This window comes from Triplophysa dalaica, chromosome 10, assembly GCF_015846415.1.
Source record: "Triplophysa dalaica isolate WHDGS20190420 chromosome 10, ASM1584641v1, whole genome shotgun sequence".
Taxonomy (NCBI): Eukaryota; Metazoa; Chordata; class Actinopteri; order Cypriniformes; family Nemacheilidae; genus Triplophysa; species Triplophysa dalaica.
The window spans coordinates 12,508,045-12,523,645 of NC_079551.1; the positions used below are offsets into that span (position 1 = coordinate 12,508,045).

General features: G+C 39.6%; 2 protein-coding genes across 15 annotated transcripts in view; one reads left to right on the forward strand and one right to left on the reverse strand.

Moving 5' to 3' along the window:
* The window catches only part of LOC130429486 (unconventional myosin-IXb), a 33,805-nt gene extending 24,188 nt beyond the window's left edge, over positions 1-9,617 (forward strand). For 4 of the 14 annotated variants that reach the window (XM_056758063.1, XM_056758066.1, XM_056758065.1 and 1 more), the window contains 19 exons: positions 40-1,074; positions 1,249-1,312; positions 2,416-2,531; positions 3,394-3,500; positions 3,578-3,756; positions 3,964-4,071; positions 4,157-4,327; positions 4,617-4,658; positions 4,743-4,854; positions 5,022-5,095; positions 5,212-5,404; positions 5,522-5,650; positions 5,725-5,830; positions 5,993-6,124; positions 6,201-6,324; positions 6,463-6,510; positions 7,572-7,687; positions 7,885-8,012; positions 8,404-9,617. In XM_056758063.1, the coding sequence (XP_056614041.1) occupies positions 40-1,074; positions 1,249-1,312; positions 2,416-2,531; positions 3,394-3,500; positions 3,578-3,756; positions 3,964-4,071; positions 4,157-4,327; positions 4,617-4,658; positions 4,743-4,854; positions 5,022-5,095; positions 5,212-5,404; positions 5,522-5,650; positions 5,725-5,830; positions 5,993-6,124; positions 6,201-6,324; positions 6,463-6,510; positions 7,572-7,687; positions 7,885-8,012; positions 8,404-8,837 (3,418 nt within the window). In that variant the 3' untranslated portion in view covers positions 8,838-9,617. Of the gene's footprint in view, positions 1-39; positions 1,075-1,248; positions 1,313-2,415; positions 2,532-3,393; positions 3,501-3,577; positions 3,757-3,963; positions 4,072-4,156; positions 4,328-4,616; positions 4,659-4,742; positions 4,855-5,021; positions 5,096-5,211; positions 5,405-5,521; positions 5,651-5,724; positions 5,831-5,992; positions 6,125-6,200; positions 6,325-6,462; positions 6,511-7,571; positions 7,688-7,884; positions 8,025-8,111; positions 8,171-8,403 lie in introns of all 14 variants that reach the window. The other 10 variants (XM_056758072.1, XM_056758074.1, XM_056758064.1 and 7 more) reach the window with 8 other exon arrangements.
* A 103-nt stretch (positions 9,618-9,720) lies between these two features.
* On the reverse strand, positions 9,721-11,657 carry zgc:194627 (uncharacterized protein LOC799208 homolog). The gene is made up of 4 exons (XM_056758076.1): positions 11,380-11,657; positions 11,014-11,051; positions 10,233-10,559; positions 9,721-9,989 (listed from the first exon to the last, which is right to left on the reverse strand). The coding sequence occupies exons 1-4, from the start codon at positions 11,442-11,444 to the stop codon at positions 9,874-9,876; spliced, it is 546 nt and encodes a 181-aa protein (XP_056614054.1). The 5' UTR covers positions 11,445-11,657; the 3' UTR covers positions 9,721-9,873.
* Between the last annotated feature and the right edge of the window lie 3,944 nt (positions 11,658-15,601).

The following is a 15,601-nucleotide window of genomic DNA, read 5'->3' on the forward strand; positions in this document are numbered from 1 at the left end:
AGTATATTATAGAATTAAAATGTTTTTTGGTCACATTAGGTACAACTCCCTAAAGGAAGAGAAAATGAGGGAGGAAGAGGAAGCTCTGCGAAGAGAAGAGGAAGAGGCAGCAAAACGTGCCAGGGAAGCAGATGAAAAAAACAGACAAGCTAAAGAAGCTGCGGAAGCCAGAAGACTTAAAGAGGAGGAAGAAAAAACGAGAAAAATCAAAGAGGAAGAAGAAGCCAGAAAACTTGCACAGGTGGAAGAAGCGGCAAGGCGTGAACAAGAAGAAAAGTTGGAAGCCGAGCAGAAAGCTGTGGAACAGCAAGAGAAGACTGGACTACAGCAACCAACTGTAAAACCATCAGGTCAACAACCTGAAAGAGACGAGACAGTTGTACCAGAAACTAGAGAAAAGACCCCTGTTAAGATTGAAGACACGGGCAGAGCCCATGTCCAAGTCTCAAAGGAGCAAAGAGATTCTGAAAAGATTAATTGGGTTAAGGCTGGCCCTCAGTCTGAGGTGCCGAAGAACCAGCGCACAAATGAGAGTGAATCCTCCCCGCATTCAGGAGAAGGTGTACAAGCTAAACCACCTGAACCCCAAACTGATCCACGCCAAAGCAGAGCTCCTCCGCTCTCCAAACTCCCGGTGTCCAGAAGTCAGGAGAAGCGTGAGCTCCGGAGGCAACGTGGTCTTGAGCACAATCAGAGAGAGAACCAACGGGCAGCTTCGGTTGGAAATGACGACCCTTCCATCAAAAGCAAAACTCTGGAAAGTCCAAGTAAAGCGGAGGGCAAATTGAAGGAGCGGGCAGACAGCAAAGAGTTGGATCAATACACCTTCGTGGCTTGGAAGGTGGACAAGGTGAAGAGAGACGAGCTTGTCCGGCCTTCCACCTTACCCTTAGACATCCCTGCTTCTGGAACTGAGAAAAACAGCTACGGTGACCCAGGCATCATCAACAGCAAAGCTGCACCTGTCAAAGAAGATCCCAACAAGAGAAAGGAACCTTCTAGAAGCAACACTCAACCAGAGAATCTCATAACAGGACCGCGGAGTCTGGAGGACAAGAACATCAAACTTCTCCAGTACGACTTGTTTTGTGATTATTATTCATAATTTGTTGCAAAACTGCATGAGCATTACTTAGTCAATTATTCGACAACTAAATGATTAGTCGATTGATTTGATTTGCGACTAAACAATTAATTAGAATGAGGACACATTCTAAAACTTACGCTTTCTCTCTCAATGTTCTCCAGGAACCGAGTGATATCTGTATCACTTGATGACATGTCCAGGATAGGTTTAGACGGTTCATCACAGGTAACTCTTGACTTTAAACTGGCAGCAAAATTGCAATCTCATTGAATGTCATCATTTTGTGCCTGGACGATTATTTTGTTTTGACCTATCATTAGTTTACGCGGTAAACAAACGACATAACCGGGCGTTCCCCTTTCTTTGATTCCAATAATTGATTTAATTTTTAATACACTTTCATTGTCTATTTTCCCACGACTGCGTCACTTAATCGGAAGTGTTTACCAAACCTTTCTGTAATTTTTTGACCCACCTGTGAAATTCCTTTGCTGTTTTGATGACATCATCAAGGCCACTGAGGTGGAGACGATATTGATAACCAATTGCCAAGCAGCTGATATTGTCGACCAACAAACCTTTCTGCAACTATTATAGTAACACTAAAATTCTTGTAAATTTGTAGTTAAAGCAATTAAACAAATTGCAGTTTTGAAAATGTTTTGACATAGATTTGACTCCACAATCCACAAAAAATCAAGCCCTCTTCTAAATAACTTTCCTTTAATATTCTGTTTCATTTAATAAAATGAGTTTGGTGTTCCCTGGCCGATTTAGAACAGAGGTCGCCTGAGACGCAAAAAGCGACTCGCCCTCGCACGAATCTGTTTGGGGGTTAAAAGTATTGAAATGGAAGATGCGGAGTTGTGGACTTTGTCTACCATGAGTCGAGAACAGGTGTCGTATAGCTGCCTGATGTTAGATGGCAGGCAGATTACTGTGGTGTGTGGGCTGCTGGTGAAAGAAACGCATGAAATTATGGGAGAAATTATTGATTGCCCTCCAATGAGAAGAGAAATTTCCGCTGCAACTTGAAAGTCTTTAAACTGTCACAATTTATTTTATTCTAAGCTTTATTGGAAAATATTATCTGAAGATGAATTGAATGGTGCCTGGTTATCTTATGGATGGTGATGGCCTTTTTCTCTTTTCCCTTTATATCATTTCTCTTGCAAAAAGTGTTGATCTGTAAGATCACTCTCAGTATTGATGCCACTTTAGATTCCTGACTTCACAGAAAGTTTTAATTTGTTTCGGTTATAATGAAAATGCTGCAAATTGAGTCTAGACAAACACTAACTTTGTTTTCCTCATGAATGTTGATGTAGGCACCGGTCAGAACTCAGAACGCTTGTGACGGAGCCAAGCACAGCACATTAAAGGAGAGAAACCACGAGAGGCACCAGGACGCCTCCGTGCCGATCCAGCCCTCCACCCCTGAGAGGTACCACCATACCTAAAAGTGTGATGGCGACAGAAACATAAATACTCTTGTGCATCTAGCTGTTTTGTGAACCGCCACCGTCTTTGGTCTGTTTTGAGTTGGAAGCAACAGTTTGAGCAGAATCTTGTTAAACAAGAGGTAGACGTTTAAAGGTCGCCCCCTAGAGGACAGAGGGTATTACTGCCATTCTAAGGGAAGACTGCACATCACGCATGTATAACAGGGCCAGGTCTTGTGTGATGTCTGTCCTCAAGCTTTTAAAGAATTTGACCCCCACCGTGGTTACTTGCTATAGCTTTCCAGGGAGATGTCTGGGTTATCTTATCTGACAAACTCCCCCACCGGCAGGACTCTCAAACCGTTTGGGCCAATGCGTCTCGACACCTAGAACTGAAAATAAGTCTTGGATTTCCATTTAGTTATTTAGCAGATGCATCTGTCCAAAGCGACTTACAAATGAGGTAATCAAAAGCGTTATAAAAGTCAGTCACAGAGGAAATGTGAATGAGGGCTCATGGGAAAATACCAGTCCTGGTTCACATCAGCAACGCTCGTGTATCAGACGTCTGCTGTAGGTTCCCCACTCCCTTATATAGATGCAAAGCATCTGGTGTGAGATAAGACAAATTCCTGAAATTCTGGACTGTCTGATGTGACCTCCCAGCATTCTGTGTTATTCATACTATTAATATCTAAACATATCAAAGCTATATTTGTGTCCAATTCATTACAAATTTTCTCTGCAAATATTCGCTGATATGCTTTATGCATCATTAATCATGGATTGGTAGGCCCAAATATTTGAAGAAAATAATAGGTTGTCCTCTGTTAGGATTTTAACGCAAAAATAATTTGATAATAGGACGACAGGGTTCTTCAGAAAGATTCTGAAGAAAGGAAGGAACAAGGAAGCTCAGACCCCTGAAGATGGAGAGTTGAGCATGGCTTCGGCTTTGGAAGAGAGAGAAGGTACGCAACGGCACACGCTGTTCTTTATCATGGTTAAAATAAATTTCTTGCGTTCATTCTGTTGTTTGTGTTCACAGCATGTTCTCAGTCTCGCTCCCAACATTCGAAGCCTCACTCCAGCCGGCCGGGTCGGACGCCAAGCATTATGATCAGTCACTCGGCTGCGCGCTCGTCTGAGCAGTGGAACTCCTCGCTGAACCGTGTGATCACCAACGCCAATGAGCTGCGCAACCTCGATGAGTTTCTGGGCAACCAGGTCTGTCAACTGAGAGAGACACTTGTCATTTACCATCTAAATGTGTATTGTGATCTCTGAGAGCTAATCATTTTACAGAGACTTACTACGTGTCCAAATTCGGTTTGGGCCATTTTATGACTTTATCTTGATAAGGAATCGTTGAACAGTTTTTTTAATTTAAGGTTTTGGACAAGCTCATAGCTCTTCTTTTTTCTGGCGGTGCAGGTGAACGACTTGCGATCGCGTGGAAAGCAGCTGTCAGGAACAGAGCACATCTTCATCACCGCGACCATGCAGTTCAGAGAGAACATCAAGAGCATGTATTCATTTTCGGTGAGTTACAACCCACATTAGACGTAATGGAGGCAACAAAAAATGTTAAATGTTACTGATTTATTCTTCCCACTCTGACCAACAGAAACCGCAGATCGCTTACAAGGGTTTAATGAATTCTTACCAAAATAAAGTGATCAGTCTGGCCGGAGAGAAGCAGAAGGAAGAGGTGGTGCTAGTGGTGAATTTGTTCCAGTCTGTTCTGGATGGCTTCATCCGAGCGGAGATCAAAAAAGAAGAGGCCGAACCAGCCAAGGTGAACGTTCACCATCGACTGTGACCTACAAGATTTGAACCAGAATGAATACTTAGAAAATCTCCAAAATGTATTAAGAAACTATATCGACTAAGAGCGTTAGTCTTCATTTCGGCAAAGTGTCGTAAAAAAAATGAGATTATAAACAAAAAATTTAACTCTAACTATAAAAATGTCACCATCAGGTTATCTAGAATGTGTAAGTTAAAGGTTTTCTCCGGTTAATTTTGTATGCTTTTGTTATTCTCATTGGGACATCGTGACTGACTTTAAATATATTATGTTTCAGCCCCCCAAAAGCCGTAAAATGAGGAGGAAAAAAGACAAAAGTGTGAGTATTTCTGTCAGAATAAGCATATTCTCAGATCTAAATCGTTATAGATCTACTAAATAATAACATTCTGTTTCAATATAGCTGGAGAGTCCATTGGACCACATGTTTACACACTACCAAGTGAACATCGTGCAGTTATGTGACCAGTGCACATCATACATCTGGGGCATGGAGAAGGCCTACATGTGTAGTTGTGAGTATATGATTCCCCTCATAATTGAACTATTCGGTTAAGGATTTTTAATGCATTGACCCTTTAATACAATTTTGTGTCGCTAACTACTATATACATTATTGTTTTTAATAGTTTGATTTATTACAGCTTAAAGAAAATGTTTAACTCTTTCCTGCTCGGTTCAGATTGCAAAATGGTTTGCCATAAGAAATGCATCTGCAAAATCGCCATCGACTGCTCTACGTTCTGCTCCAAGAAGGTACGAAAGTAATTTTATATATTTTAATAGTTTTACTCATTTTCTGAGATGTTTTGCCCAGGTCAACAGTTACATTTTTATTCGTTTAAACAATTGTTTTTGATGTTGTGCGATAGTGTGAAGATGAGCCTGGATCACATCACTTCGGTGTGCGCGTGTGCAACCTGGTCAACGACAGGACCCCTGTTCCGATCGTGTTAGAGATAATGCTGGAACACGTGGAGATGAACGGCCTTTACACGGAGGGCATTTACAGGAAGTCCGGCTCAGCCAATCGCATGAAGGAGCTATATCAGCTGTTGGAAGCAGGTAAGACATCATGGAAATATTCAAAACTCACTTTTATGTCAAGTATTTCCAGGTAAGACTTTCCTGACTCTTTAAGACTCCTGGAATTGTTTGTGTTTCGGCTGTGCGTTTGTGAAGGTCCTGAGAATGTTTGTTTGGAGGATTACCCCATCCACGCCATCACAGGTCTGGTCAAACAGTGGCTGAGGGAGTTGCCTGAACCCCTCTTGACCTTCACGCATTACAACGACTTCCTTCGTGCCATAGGTCAGTATCCACCACATTGTTCTGCTCTTACGCTACGACGTCGGAGTTTCTTTAACACTTGTTTTTTTCTGCAGAATTGCCTGAGAAACAGGAGCAGTTGCTCGCCATGTACAAAGTCCTGGAGCAGCTTCCCACGGCCAACTTCAACACCTTGGAGAGACTCATTTTTCATCTTGTCAGGTAAAGATGAGTTGAGAAACACGTAAACAGAATAGTACAAAAAATCAGGTGCTGCCCAGCACTTTCCTGTCACCTCTCCACTGTCCTATCGTAATAAAGGCAAAAGCCCATAAATATAACGTTGAAAAAACCCATCAGGTGATAACATGAGTTACGTTTCAGGGTTGCAAAGGAGGAGAAGAGCAATCGGATGACTTCGAACTCTCTGTCCATTGTTTTCGCTCCCTGCATCCTCCGCTGTCCGGATAGCGCCGATCCCCTCTTGAGCATGAAGGATGTTGCCAAAACTACCACGTAAGTGCCGTTCCTTTGATAAAGTTAGAATGTTCTCTTATAGTGAAAGTAGTTTAAAGATCGTAACTTTCTTCAGTTGTGTGGAGATGCTCCTCAACGAACAGATCCGGAGATACAACGAGAAAATGGAGGAGATCGAACAGCTTGAATACGCGGAAGCACTGGCCGTTAATCAGCTAAAGCTCAAAAGAAAAAACACGGTAAACTGAGTCTTACCTTGTTTCCACATGCCTGTGATAAACGTTGTGTTCCGAGAAATCAGTAACTTTCCAGTTTCATTGGGCAACTTGAGACGTTTTGGTCACGCTTTATTTGCTTGTCGTTTTATCCCTCTGTAGTGCTGGCATTTGCCTCTCAGGTTTATCTCTCCTTACAAAGAAGTGCCGGTAAGTATGTCCTGTAGTTTAGTGAACTCCAGGAGTTTGGTGGGATGCATGCAGTGTAGACCTCACAAACCCACTAATACTAACATGCAACCCCATCGCATGTGTGTGTAAGCATTTTAAGTAGATGTAGATGTTCCATAGGGTGTTGGGTGGACGATGTTGGTATAGATGTGTGCTGGTGTGGCTATTGCAGAAGGTGGTGTGATTTTCAAAACCATGCAGAAGAAAATGGGCATTTTTATTAGGGTCGAATTTCTTTTTTAATTCAATAAATTGAAAATATAAAACTGTTTAAACTGCCGAAAGATAAACAGTCAAAGGTTGATTGTTTTAAGTTCAAAACTTTGAAGCTCACACCACGGAAACTGTAGAATTGTTAAGTAAATATTTAGCAAGTCAACATGAAATCAGAATTAACCCTATTTTCTTTATACTCATTCCTGATTTCATAGATTATTATGTATTTAAACATTTAGCTAATGGAGCCTGTCTTAATGAATCTATTCATTTAAATTCCAGTTCAAAACGTCAAGGGTTAAAGCAATAACAACAAATGAACAAAGATGCCATTACGATATGTGGAGTTGTCCCTATCCTCCCTAATTCATTCCAGACTCTAATCAAATCCTCCCCTACTTTTTGTTGTTGTAGTTGAATGTACTGTTAAACTTGGAAATATTGCACCATTATGACGGTAAAATGGATTACGAAAATCATTTCATGTTGACTTAAATGGATCTTCACCTTCAGAGGATATCAAGTGGTTGATATTTTCAGTTCCAAACTAGGAACTTTTCACCTTTTCACAGAAAGTTTTACTTGCTCTCAGCATGTGATCAAGAACTACACCATTCCTTATGTCTACTAACCAAACTGAAAGAAAAATGAGTCTGAGAGCCCCCCTTTTTTTCTGGTTCCTTTTTGGGCAACAAGAGAGAAGCTTTTAACGTACGTCGTTTTTTCTTGCAGTTTGTGTAAGGAAGGAAGGCACTTATGAAGGAGAATGTTGGTGTCCTGTCAGTGTCATTTTGAGTAATTTTTGGCATTTGTTTGGGCTATAGATTCGGGAGAAACCACCCTCCGATCTTTGTGCGGTGCCTGAGAATGAGCCTTTGGATTCGGACACGGAAGCAGAATTAAGCCTGGTGGAGCGGATCAAATCCATCAAGCAGGAGAAGTATGTAGATGTGGCGTCCACAAAATCAAGGCCTTAAATGTTCTAAAACCCAAAACATAAACCCTTGTGTTGTTTGTGTATTAGACGTCAACACACTTGATTTATCAATTATAATACAAGATCTATAAATCTAGACGATGTGCACAAAGTCTTGCAAGACTCTTGAATGCTTGTTTTGGATGTGGTCTGTGTTTCAGAGAGGACTTAGCTTGTAGGCTTCCTGAACTAGAACAGCCCGGTTCCGACCAGGAGAACCTGGATTCGGAGGCGTCAGTCAGCTCTGAGAGTCTGCTAGACGAGCGAGGAATCTGTCCGGACACGGAAGGTCAGTATTAAGGTACAGACTCCTATCATTTCAGACCAGTGCTCTTTTCTTTCCTCTGCAGTAGTCACCCATGTTTGGGTCCTGTTGTGTGTGGCGCAGGTCTGGACGGGCTGCTCCTGGTGCATTTAAAGGTGGCGGTGGCATCCGCTCTGTAGCAGGTTATGATGTTATCCAACCCCTGTGCATGTTGAGCCGAATGCATGAGCGTTCTGTTGTGTTTGCATGGTTGAGGTGACTGAGGGAGACGTGCTGCATGTCGTCTTCATTTTATGACTTGAAAGTCTCAAGTTGGCTGGTGTTTGCAGCATGTCTTGGGATCTGCATTGGGTTTTCTTGCTTCTCTGGTCTTTCTCTTGCTTTGAGGTTGATTTGCTTCTTTCTCCTATCGCAGGACAAGCAATGGTAGTGCCAAGGTTGTCCAAACCAGCTTGCCCTCCTACGTCTCCCATCACGGTCCAGACAGACGACACAAGGGCTGACGGCCCCTCTCTCCCTTCACTGTCTTTTCCCAGGCTTCAACTTGAGCGTCGTCACCCCATCATCCCTGGAACAGTTAAACTGCCCGCAGGACTCCTGTGCCACCCGGCTGTACAGTCCTTCCCTCCCCGCAAAGCCCACTCCCTCACCCTCGTTTGGCGTCGCGAGCAACCCGGCCGCCGCAAGGACAGCATCCAGTCCCTGTACATCACGCCAGAGACCGAACTGCTCTTCCCATCCTCACCCGCAGCCGCCACAGACACAGATGCACGGGAGCTCCAAACCACCAGCAACATCTCCAGGCGCTTCTCAAACCCGGACGTTGCTTTCGTAAAAGACGAGGTTTGAGTTTCAAAGCTGCCTGCTCTTGAAAATACGGTTCTCGCTGGATACTGGCCGTGGTCAGCCACCGATGTCTCACTAGCACTTTTTCATACTAATAATATATTGGATTTTTTTAAGACCATTTTAAGAATTTTCTGCTGCAGACAGATAATGACGTGCATCAACGTTTTATGTTTGATTTTTATAGTACATTTTTTAGAGTAAAGAAAAGCACCTTTTGGGACTTTTTTATGAACATTAAAAATAACTGATTTTAATAACCAATGCATTCATCTGAGAAATCGCAACTTGAGGATTTTTGTGCTCAGATTGGTTTGTACAAGCATGTCTTCATTTCTCATGAACCTTGTAGTTTTAGTTTCTTCATAAAAGCTCTTTGAGTTTTTTACTGTGTGGGAAAGGGTGCAGCACAAGCCACTTTCCTCTCCGAAGAAATGCCATAACCGATGGATTTTTCCACAATAACTTGTTTGATTTTGAACTTTGTTGCTTCGGTAAGTGATGTGACACTTCAGATCCATGTGGATGACTTTATGTAGAGCTAAATGCAGTTGTTGCAAAGCTATTATATGTGTAATACTAAAGTCGATGTTGTATGTTGTCATGTTTGGAAAGGAACGAATGCTGGCTGGATGAGTATGATGTAAATTATTACGTCACTTGGACTGTACTGTACGTGTCTGTTAGGATGGTTATCTTCAAATCTTCAACGAGACATTTTTACATTTAATGGATAAATCGAACTAATTATTTTCTTACAATACAATTTGTACTGGCCGCCAACCTGTGTGCTTTCTTGAGTATTTCACTGAAATCTTATTGGATGCATTTTATGCAAAAATTTGCTTTACATTTTAGGGCAAAGGGACAATATTATAAGAATTGGTTGATATTAAATGTTATTTTTATTTGAAACAATTTAGATATAAAAAATACAAATAATAGATACAAATATTTAAAACAAATAGACTTCATTAACTTTAAACATAAGTGCATTGTTTCTTTGATGAGTCCTTAAATGTATAGAAAAACAGCACATTTAAAAAATGTGCATAATACATCCAAATAAAGGGATTAGATGGAGAATCAGTCCCAGTCTTGTGTCTGTACTTTGACTTCTCAACCGATCAGTTCTGTGTTGTTGGAGTGATTTTGCTGTTAAAACAAGATTTTATACAAATTAAAATATAGAAAATTTAACAAAAACCCCTATATCTACTACGAGTTGTGCTAATAAGCTACAGATTATATTGCTCCTATATCTGAATTATATATATATATATATATATATATATATATATATATATATAATATATGTTTGTGTGTTTTCTAGTTTTAAATCTGCTAATAACAACTGCTCTCCAGTTTATGCCCGGATGCATAGAAGTAATAACACACCTTTGACAACCAGTTCTACATTCTGAAAAACATCGACAGTCGGGACAAAACAGAGGTAGATTCCTTCATCAGATCGTTGAAGATTTTCCAGTTTGAGAGAGAAATTGCCGGTTTTGCACTTCTCAAGTACAACAGACACTCTGTCTTTATACACTGAGTGCTGTTCCTTCACAGAAATCTTGCCGTGCATAATATCATAAACATTGTGGATGTCGTTGTGCCTCCAGTGAACCTCAAGTTGTTGTTCTGCAAATTTGAAATTTTTGTGAGCGCACTCCAAGATGACGGATTCTCCTTCAAAACCAGTAACTATCAAGTGTGGTGAGGCTAGAAAACATAAGTTCAGTTTTATCAAAATTATTTAACATTCTACATTTGATGTATTATATTTATGAAGTATCATCAGATGCTTGAAAAACGGAGACAATCATTTGAATAATTTAAAATCTACATGGAAGATTGCGTAATGTTTAGAGATTGTAAAAGTGACAATATTCAAACAGGAAGATATTATTTTATATATGTGACCCAGTGTGTGAAAACCCTGCCAAGGTCTTTTTTTGTAGTTGTTATTCGCTGTTTTCTACATAAAATCATCCAACATGATGTAAAGAACATTCTGTGAATGTTGACTGAGTAATGTCATCCCAAGGTCCATGCTTGTTTTCTCAGAATTAGATTTTGGTTTTCAGGGACTGTGTCACATATTATTAAAACGCTTCAATCAGAGGTCATAGTAAATGTAATTGATATTGATATTAAATATATATTTATCTCTTACCTGTGTTTATTAACAGCACAAGCACAGATAAACAGCATCTGGAAACCAAAGAAACCCTTTTATATTTGAAAGATGCACAATAAAGCGATCTGATTGGTGAATTCAAATATAAACTTTCACTTTCAACGGAAGAGCCCGTTATCTGAGCGAGGTTTTTCTACTCATTCTCTGTTCATTCAAATCAGCTTGATGCATGCAAAAGTAAAATATATATATAAAATATAGTATATCAAGTGACTTGATATAAAAGCACATGTGTGATTGTCTGTCATCTTTGCAATTATTCTAACAATTTCTGCAGCGTTGCATAATAATACATCAAAATGTAATACCGCATAGATTTAATAAAGTAAATATGCAACTTACCGATATACGTTGAAATTGTGCTGCCTGTGTAATACAGTTTCAGGATGAGATGCTGTGTGTAACATTATTTACACATTCAAAACTCGCGCCTCGCAAAGAGTTCAACCAACGAACACAAAGTGCAATACGTCAATGACGTTACGTCCCTGCGTGTCGTTTTTTGTGGGAGTGGCTTGTTGGTTTTGAATATGATCCCTTACGATTCTCACTTACCTTAATCGTAACTATCTTAACTACCTATGATTCTCATACTTGCCAAAAACACACGGCATATGTGTCTTCTTCTTATGTACACAAAACAGTTAAAAGTCTTGAAATCTAGAGTAAAAGTCTTATTTGTAAATATAATTAGTTCTCAACCATCATACATTTCATATTTATCTTACATTTACATTTATCTTGATGTTTACCTAAAAAAATAATAAATTTGTTTTAATCTAATGTGATATTGCTGTCTGTTTGTACCTGTACTTGTTAACATTACAAACAAAGGCTTCACCAATCATTGACTTTACCCGTGTTTAACGTATATTGCGTAGTAAAGACTGTTTGAACAAATAAAAAAACTGTGATTGTGTAATAACATACACTCCCACACTTAAAGGAGAAGTCAAAGGATTTTAGTAACAAAAACCATGTAGGGTTTTTATGCAAACTTCAAATCCAAAGGTTTAAACACTTAAGTTTTTGTTAAAAATAAAGTTTTAAGCACTCAAACATATTTTCCACTCGAAAGTGTTTTACTTTTTTCAAAAGTCCTTTATTGTTTATTCATCGGAAAGTGTTTGCAATAATGTGTGTAATGCCAGCTTTAACTTTGCAAGCATTTAGATCATCATTCGGTCAAATTTCATTAGATACCGTGTTTAAATTAATTAAGCAAATTTTCAAATTGCCTTTAAACGTTAAAATGCCAGTGTATGTAAAATATAGCTTCAGGATGAAATGTTGTCGTGAGTGACATAGTTTCGGCGGGAAAAAACGCGCTAGAAAATTATTCACTTTTTCTTATGGTGGTTACGTAACGTGGCGTCCCCAAAACCTGTCACCGCGTCCTCGTCACTGTGTTTTTTTATCCCATTACTGCTAACAACAAATACACATCCGAGTGTTTATCTTTTCAGACTTTCTGACCGAAACGGTTGAAGAAAATGTTTCACACATTTGTGTTCTGTTTGTGGATGTGGCGTCTGATCGGTGAGTTTAAATGTTTGCATATTTGGATGTGGTGCATTTGGGATATTCAGTCAAGAGCTGATGAATATTTATCTAAATCATCCTAAAACAAAGATCCATCTGAAGCTAAAACAAATAACAGTTAATACATTTGATTTGCTTTAACACCATAAATTTCATTTGCACTTCCTAGTCTGTAAACTATCTGATCATAATCTTTTTTATTCTCTCATTTTTATTTTGCCAGGCCCCCCTTATCCTGTCATCACCAGAGACTCTTACTGTTTTTCAACATCAGAGAGCTCAATTTTTTTTGTGTTGTGTTGAGTGATGAATGTGTCACATGTGAGTCTCTCCTGGTACAAAGGAAAGAGTTTATTGTCCAGCATCAGTGTGTCTGATCTCAACAACAGACTCTCTCTACCTCTGGAGGTGGAATATCAGGATACAAACACATACAGATGTGTCATCAACAATCCCATCATAAACCACACACAACATCTCAACATTACTCATGTCTGTCACAGTTGCATCACCGGTGAGTTTTAATTATTGGAAAACGAGTAAGATACAAATAAGACAAGTAAGTAATAATAACAAAAATCTATAATGTTTGTGAAATAAAATGTTTGCATTCTTCATGAGCAACGAGTGCTTTCTGTGGTAATGCAGTCGTTTGCTTGCGACAGTTGCATTTGAGTGATGAACACATATGTAACCCAGCTAGCACAGGTGCGTCTGTAAGACGTCTGCTAAAGATCTGGAAAACATCTGCTAAACATCAGAGAAAGAGCAGCTTCTCAGTCATAAACATCTTATAGACGACTCCTAGACGTTTATATGACATCAGACAGAAGACGTCTCCGAGACGTATTGCTGATGCGCAAACTATGTCTGGCAGAGGTAAATGCAGACATCAAATAGACAGATGTCAGATGTTTGTGTGCATCAGGGATGTAGGCCAGCTAGCACAGGTACGTCTGGAAGACGTCTGCTAAAGATCTAGAAAACATCTGCTGTGTAAAAACATCTGCTAAACGTCTTAGTAAGAGCAGTTTTACAGATGTAAATGCAGGCATGAAATAGATGTTTTATGTGCTATCAGGGAAGGATGTCGTGTGGTAAATATTTCGAAAAGCGGAAAAGCTTGTTCCCTCTTACTTAAATACATTTGAGAGAGTTCAGTGCAACAATCCAAACAGACACATAGAGACACAGAAGGGAAGTTTATTTTTGCTGAAATCTATTTTCAAATTAATCGTCACTTCTTTAAGAACCCTCATTGTCATGCTTCTCTGAAGCCTTCATCAGCTTTTCAGAATTTGACAGATTTCAGGACCGAAAATTTTGAAGAAAATGCATCTCAAATTTTTGTTCTGCGTTTTCATGTGGCTTCTGATCGGTGAGTTATAAGGATGTTTTTATGACTTCTTCGACTCTGTTTGTTTTGCAGCATTTGTTTGTGTCGGCAGGTGTGTTTGGTTATGCTGGTGAGGTGAAGTCAGTGTCAGTGATGGAGGGAGATTCCGTCACATTACACAACAATGTTACCGACATACAGAGACGGGATGTGATAGAGTGGCTGTTTGGACCTGAAGAGACCCGAATAGCTACGATCTACACAGACTCCTCAGAGACGGATGTTATTCATGATGGGATGTTCAGAGACAGACTGCAGGTGGATGATCAGACTGGATCTCTCATCATCACAAACATCACAACTCAACACTCTGGACTTTATCAAATGACTTTCATCACCAGCAGCGGCTACATCAGAGAGCCCACATACAGATTCAATGTCACTGTCTACGGTGAGTACTGCAAGAAAAAAATAATTCACACTCAAACTTCATTTCAGTCTTATAGACTCTCACTTTTTTAACCCACAGAACATGTCAGGTGTTTTGGTTTCACTGAAGCCGTGATCCGAATGGTCCTCTCTGCTCTGGTGGGCGTGGCCACTGTTGCAGTAGTGGTTTATGAAATCAGATCCAGAAGAGCTGAACAGAATCACAGAGATCAGACATTTAGATTCTGACTAATGTGAAGTATGATAAATGAACATGTTTTCTGTTTTTACATGTCTGCTCTGGTGGGCGTGGCCACTATTGGTGTATGACATCAGATCAGAAGAGATGATAAGAACCACTCTGTATGATGTGCAGGACCATGAACATTTGGGATTTTCTTTCCTCTTCTTCTGTTGTATCAAATAAGATTCATAGGCAATTTTTGTTTTCAAACAAGATTTTTTCGGATAAACCAAATCAACCCTGCCTACCACTTCGCATACTATACTAGCCGTAACAGTGGTTACTGTTTTTGTTTTGGAAAAGTAGGTACTTTTGTGTGCATGACAAAAGAGATTGCACACATTGGGACATACTAAAAGGAAGCGGAAGTGGCAGTTGTTGCCTAGACAACATTGTAGCCAATGATTGTCAAAATACAGCTCTTCTTTCCAGTAAGGTATTTATTCATTCATTATTCCATATGTAATGTATGAAGTGTGTCCAATGTCTTAAAAATGACAAAGGACAGTTCGCTTAACCGCTTCGGAGCGGTATTAAAGCTAAGCATATCCCATCATGCATCATGTTGTGGATATGAATCATAAGACTTTGCTCGGGTCTCGCAAGATGTTACGGAAAACTTTCCAGTGTATGTTATACAAATACTTTTTAAGGTTAAATCTTTATGTAAATCTATGTTTGGTTGACATGTGTTTTTATTTAGTGTTTTTGGGTACAGCTGCTACAGATAAAGTGCTATAAATCTGACTTGACTATATATTTACATATTGCAAATAATTTCGTCGTAAAACGTAGTGTTTCATATTTTATCGGTGAAAACTACAGAGTTATGTATTTTGTAAAGCTGTTTTAACTCATAATTAGAAACACCACATTAGTGTGTCCCATCATATTAGAAATACTACATGCTCACTTGAGTTCTTCACGCCCACTAGAACACTTGGGCCATAAACCAGAAATACGACAGAAAAGTAGTGAAGTGGTAAAGTTCAAAGACCGCAAGTGGGGGTATT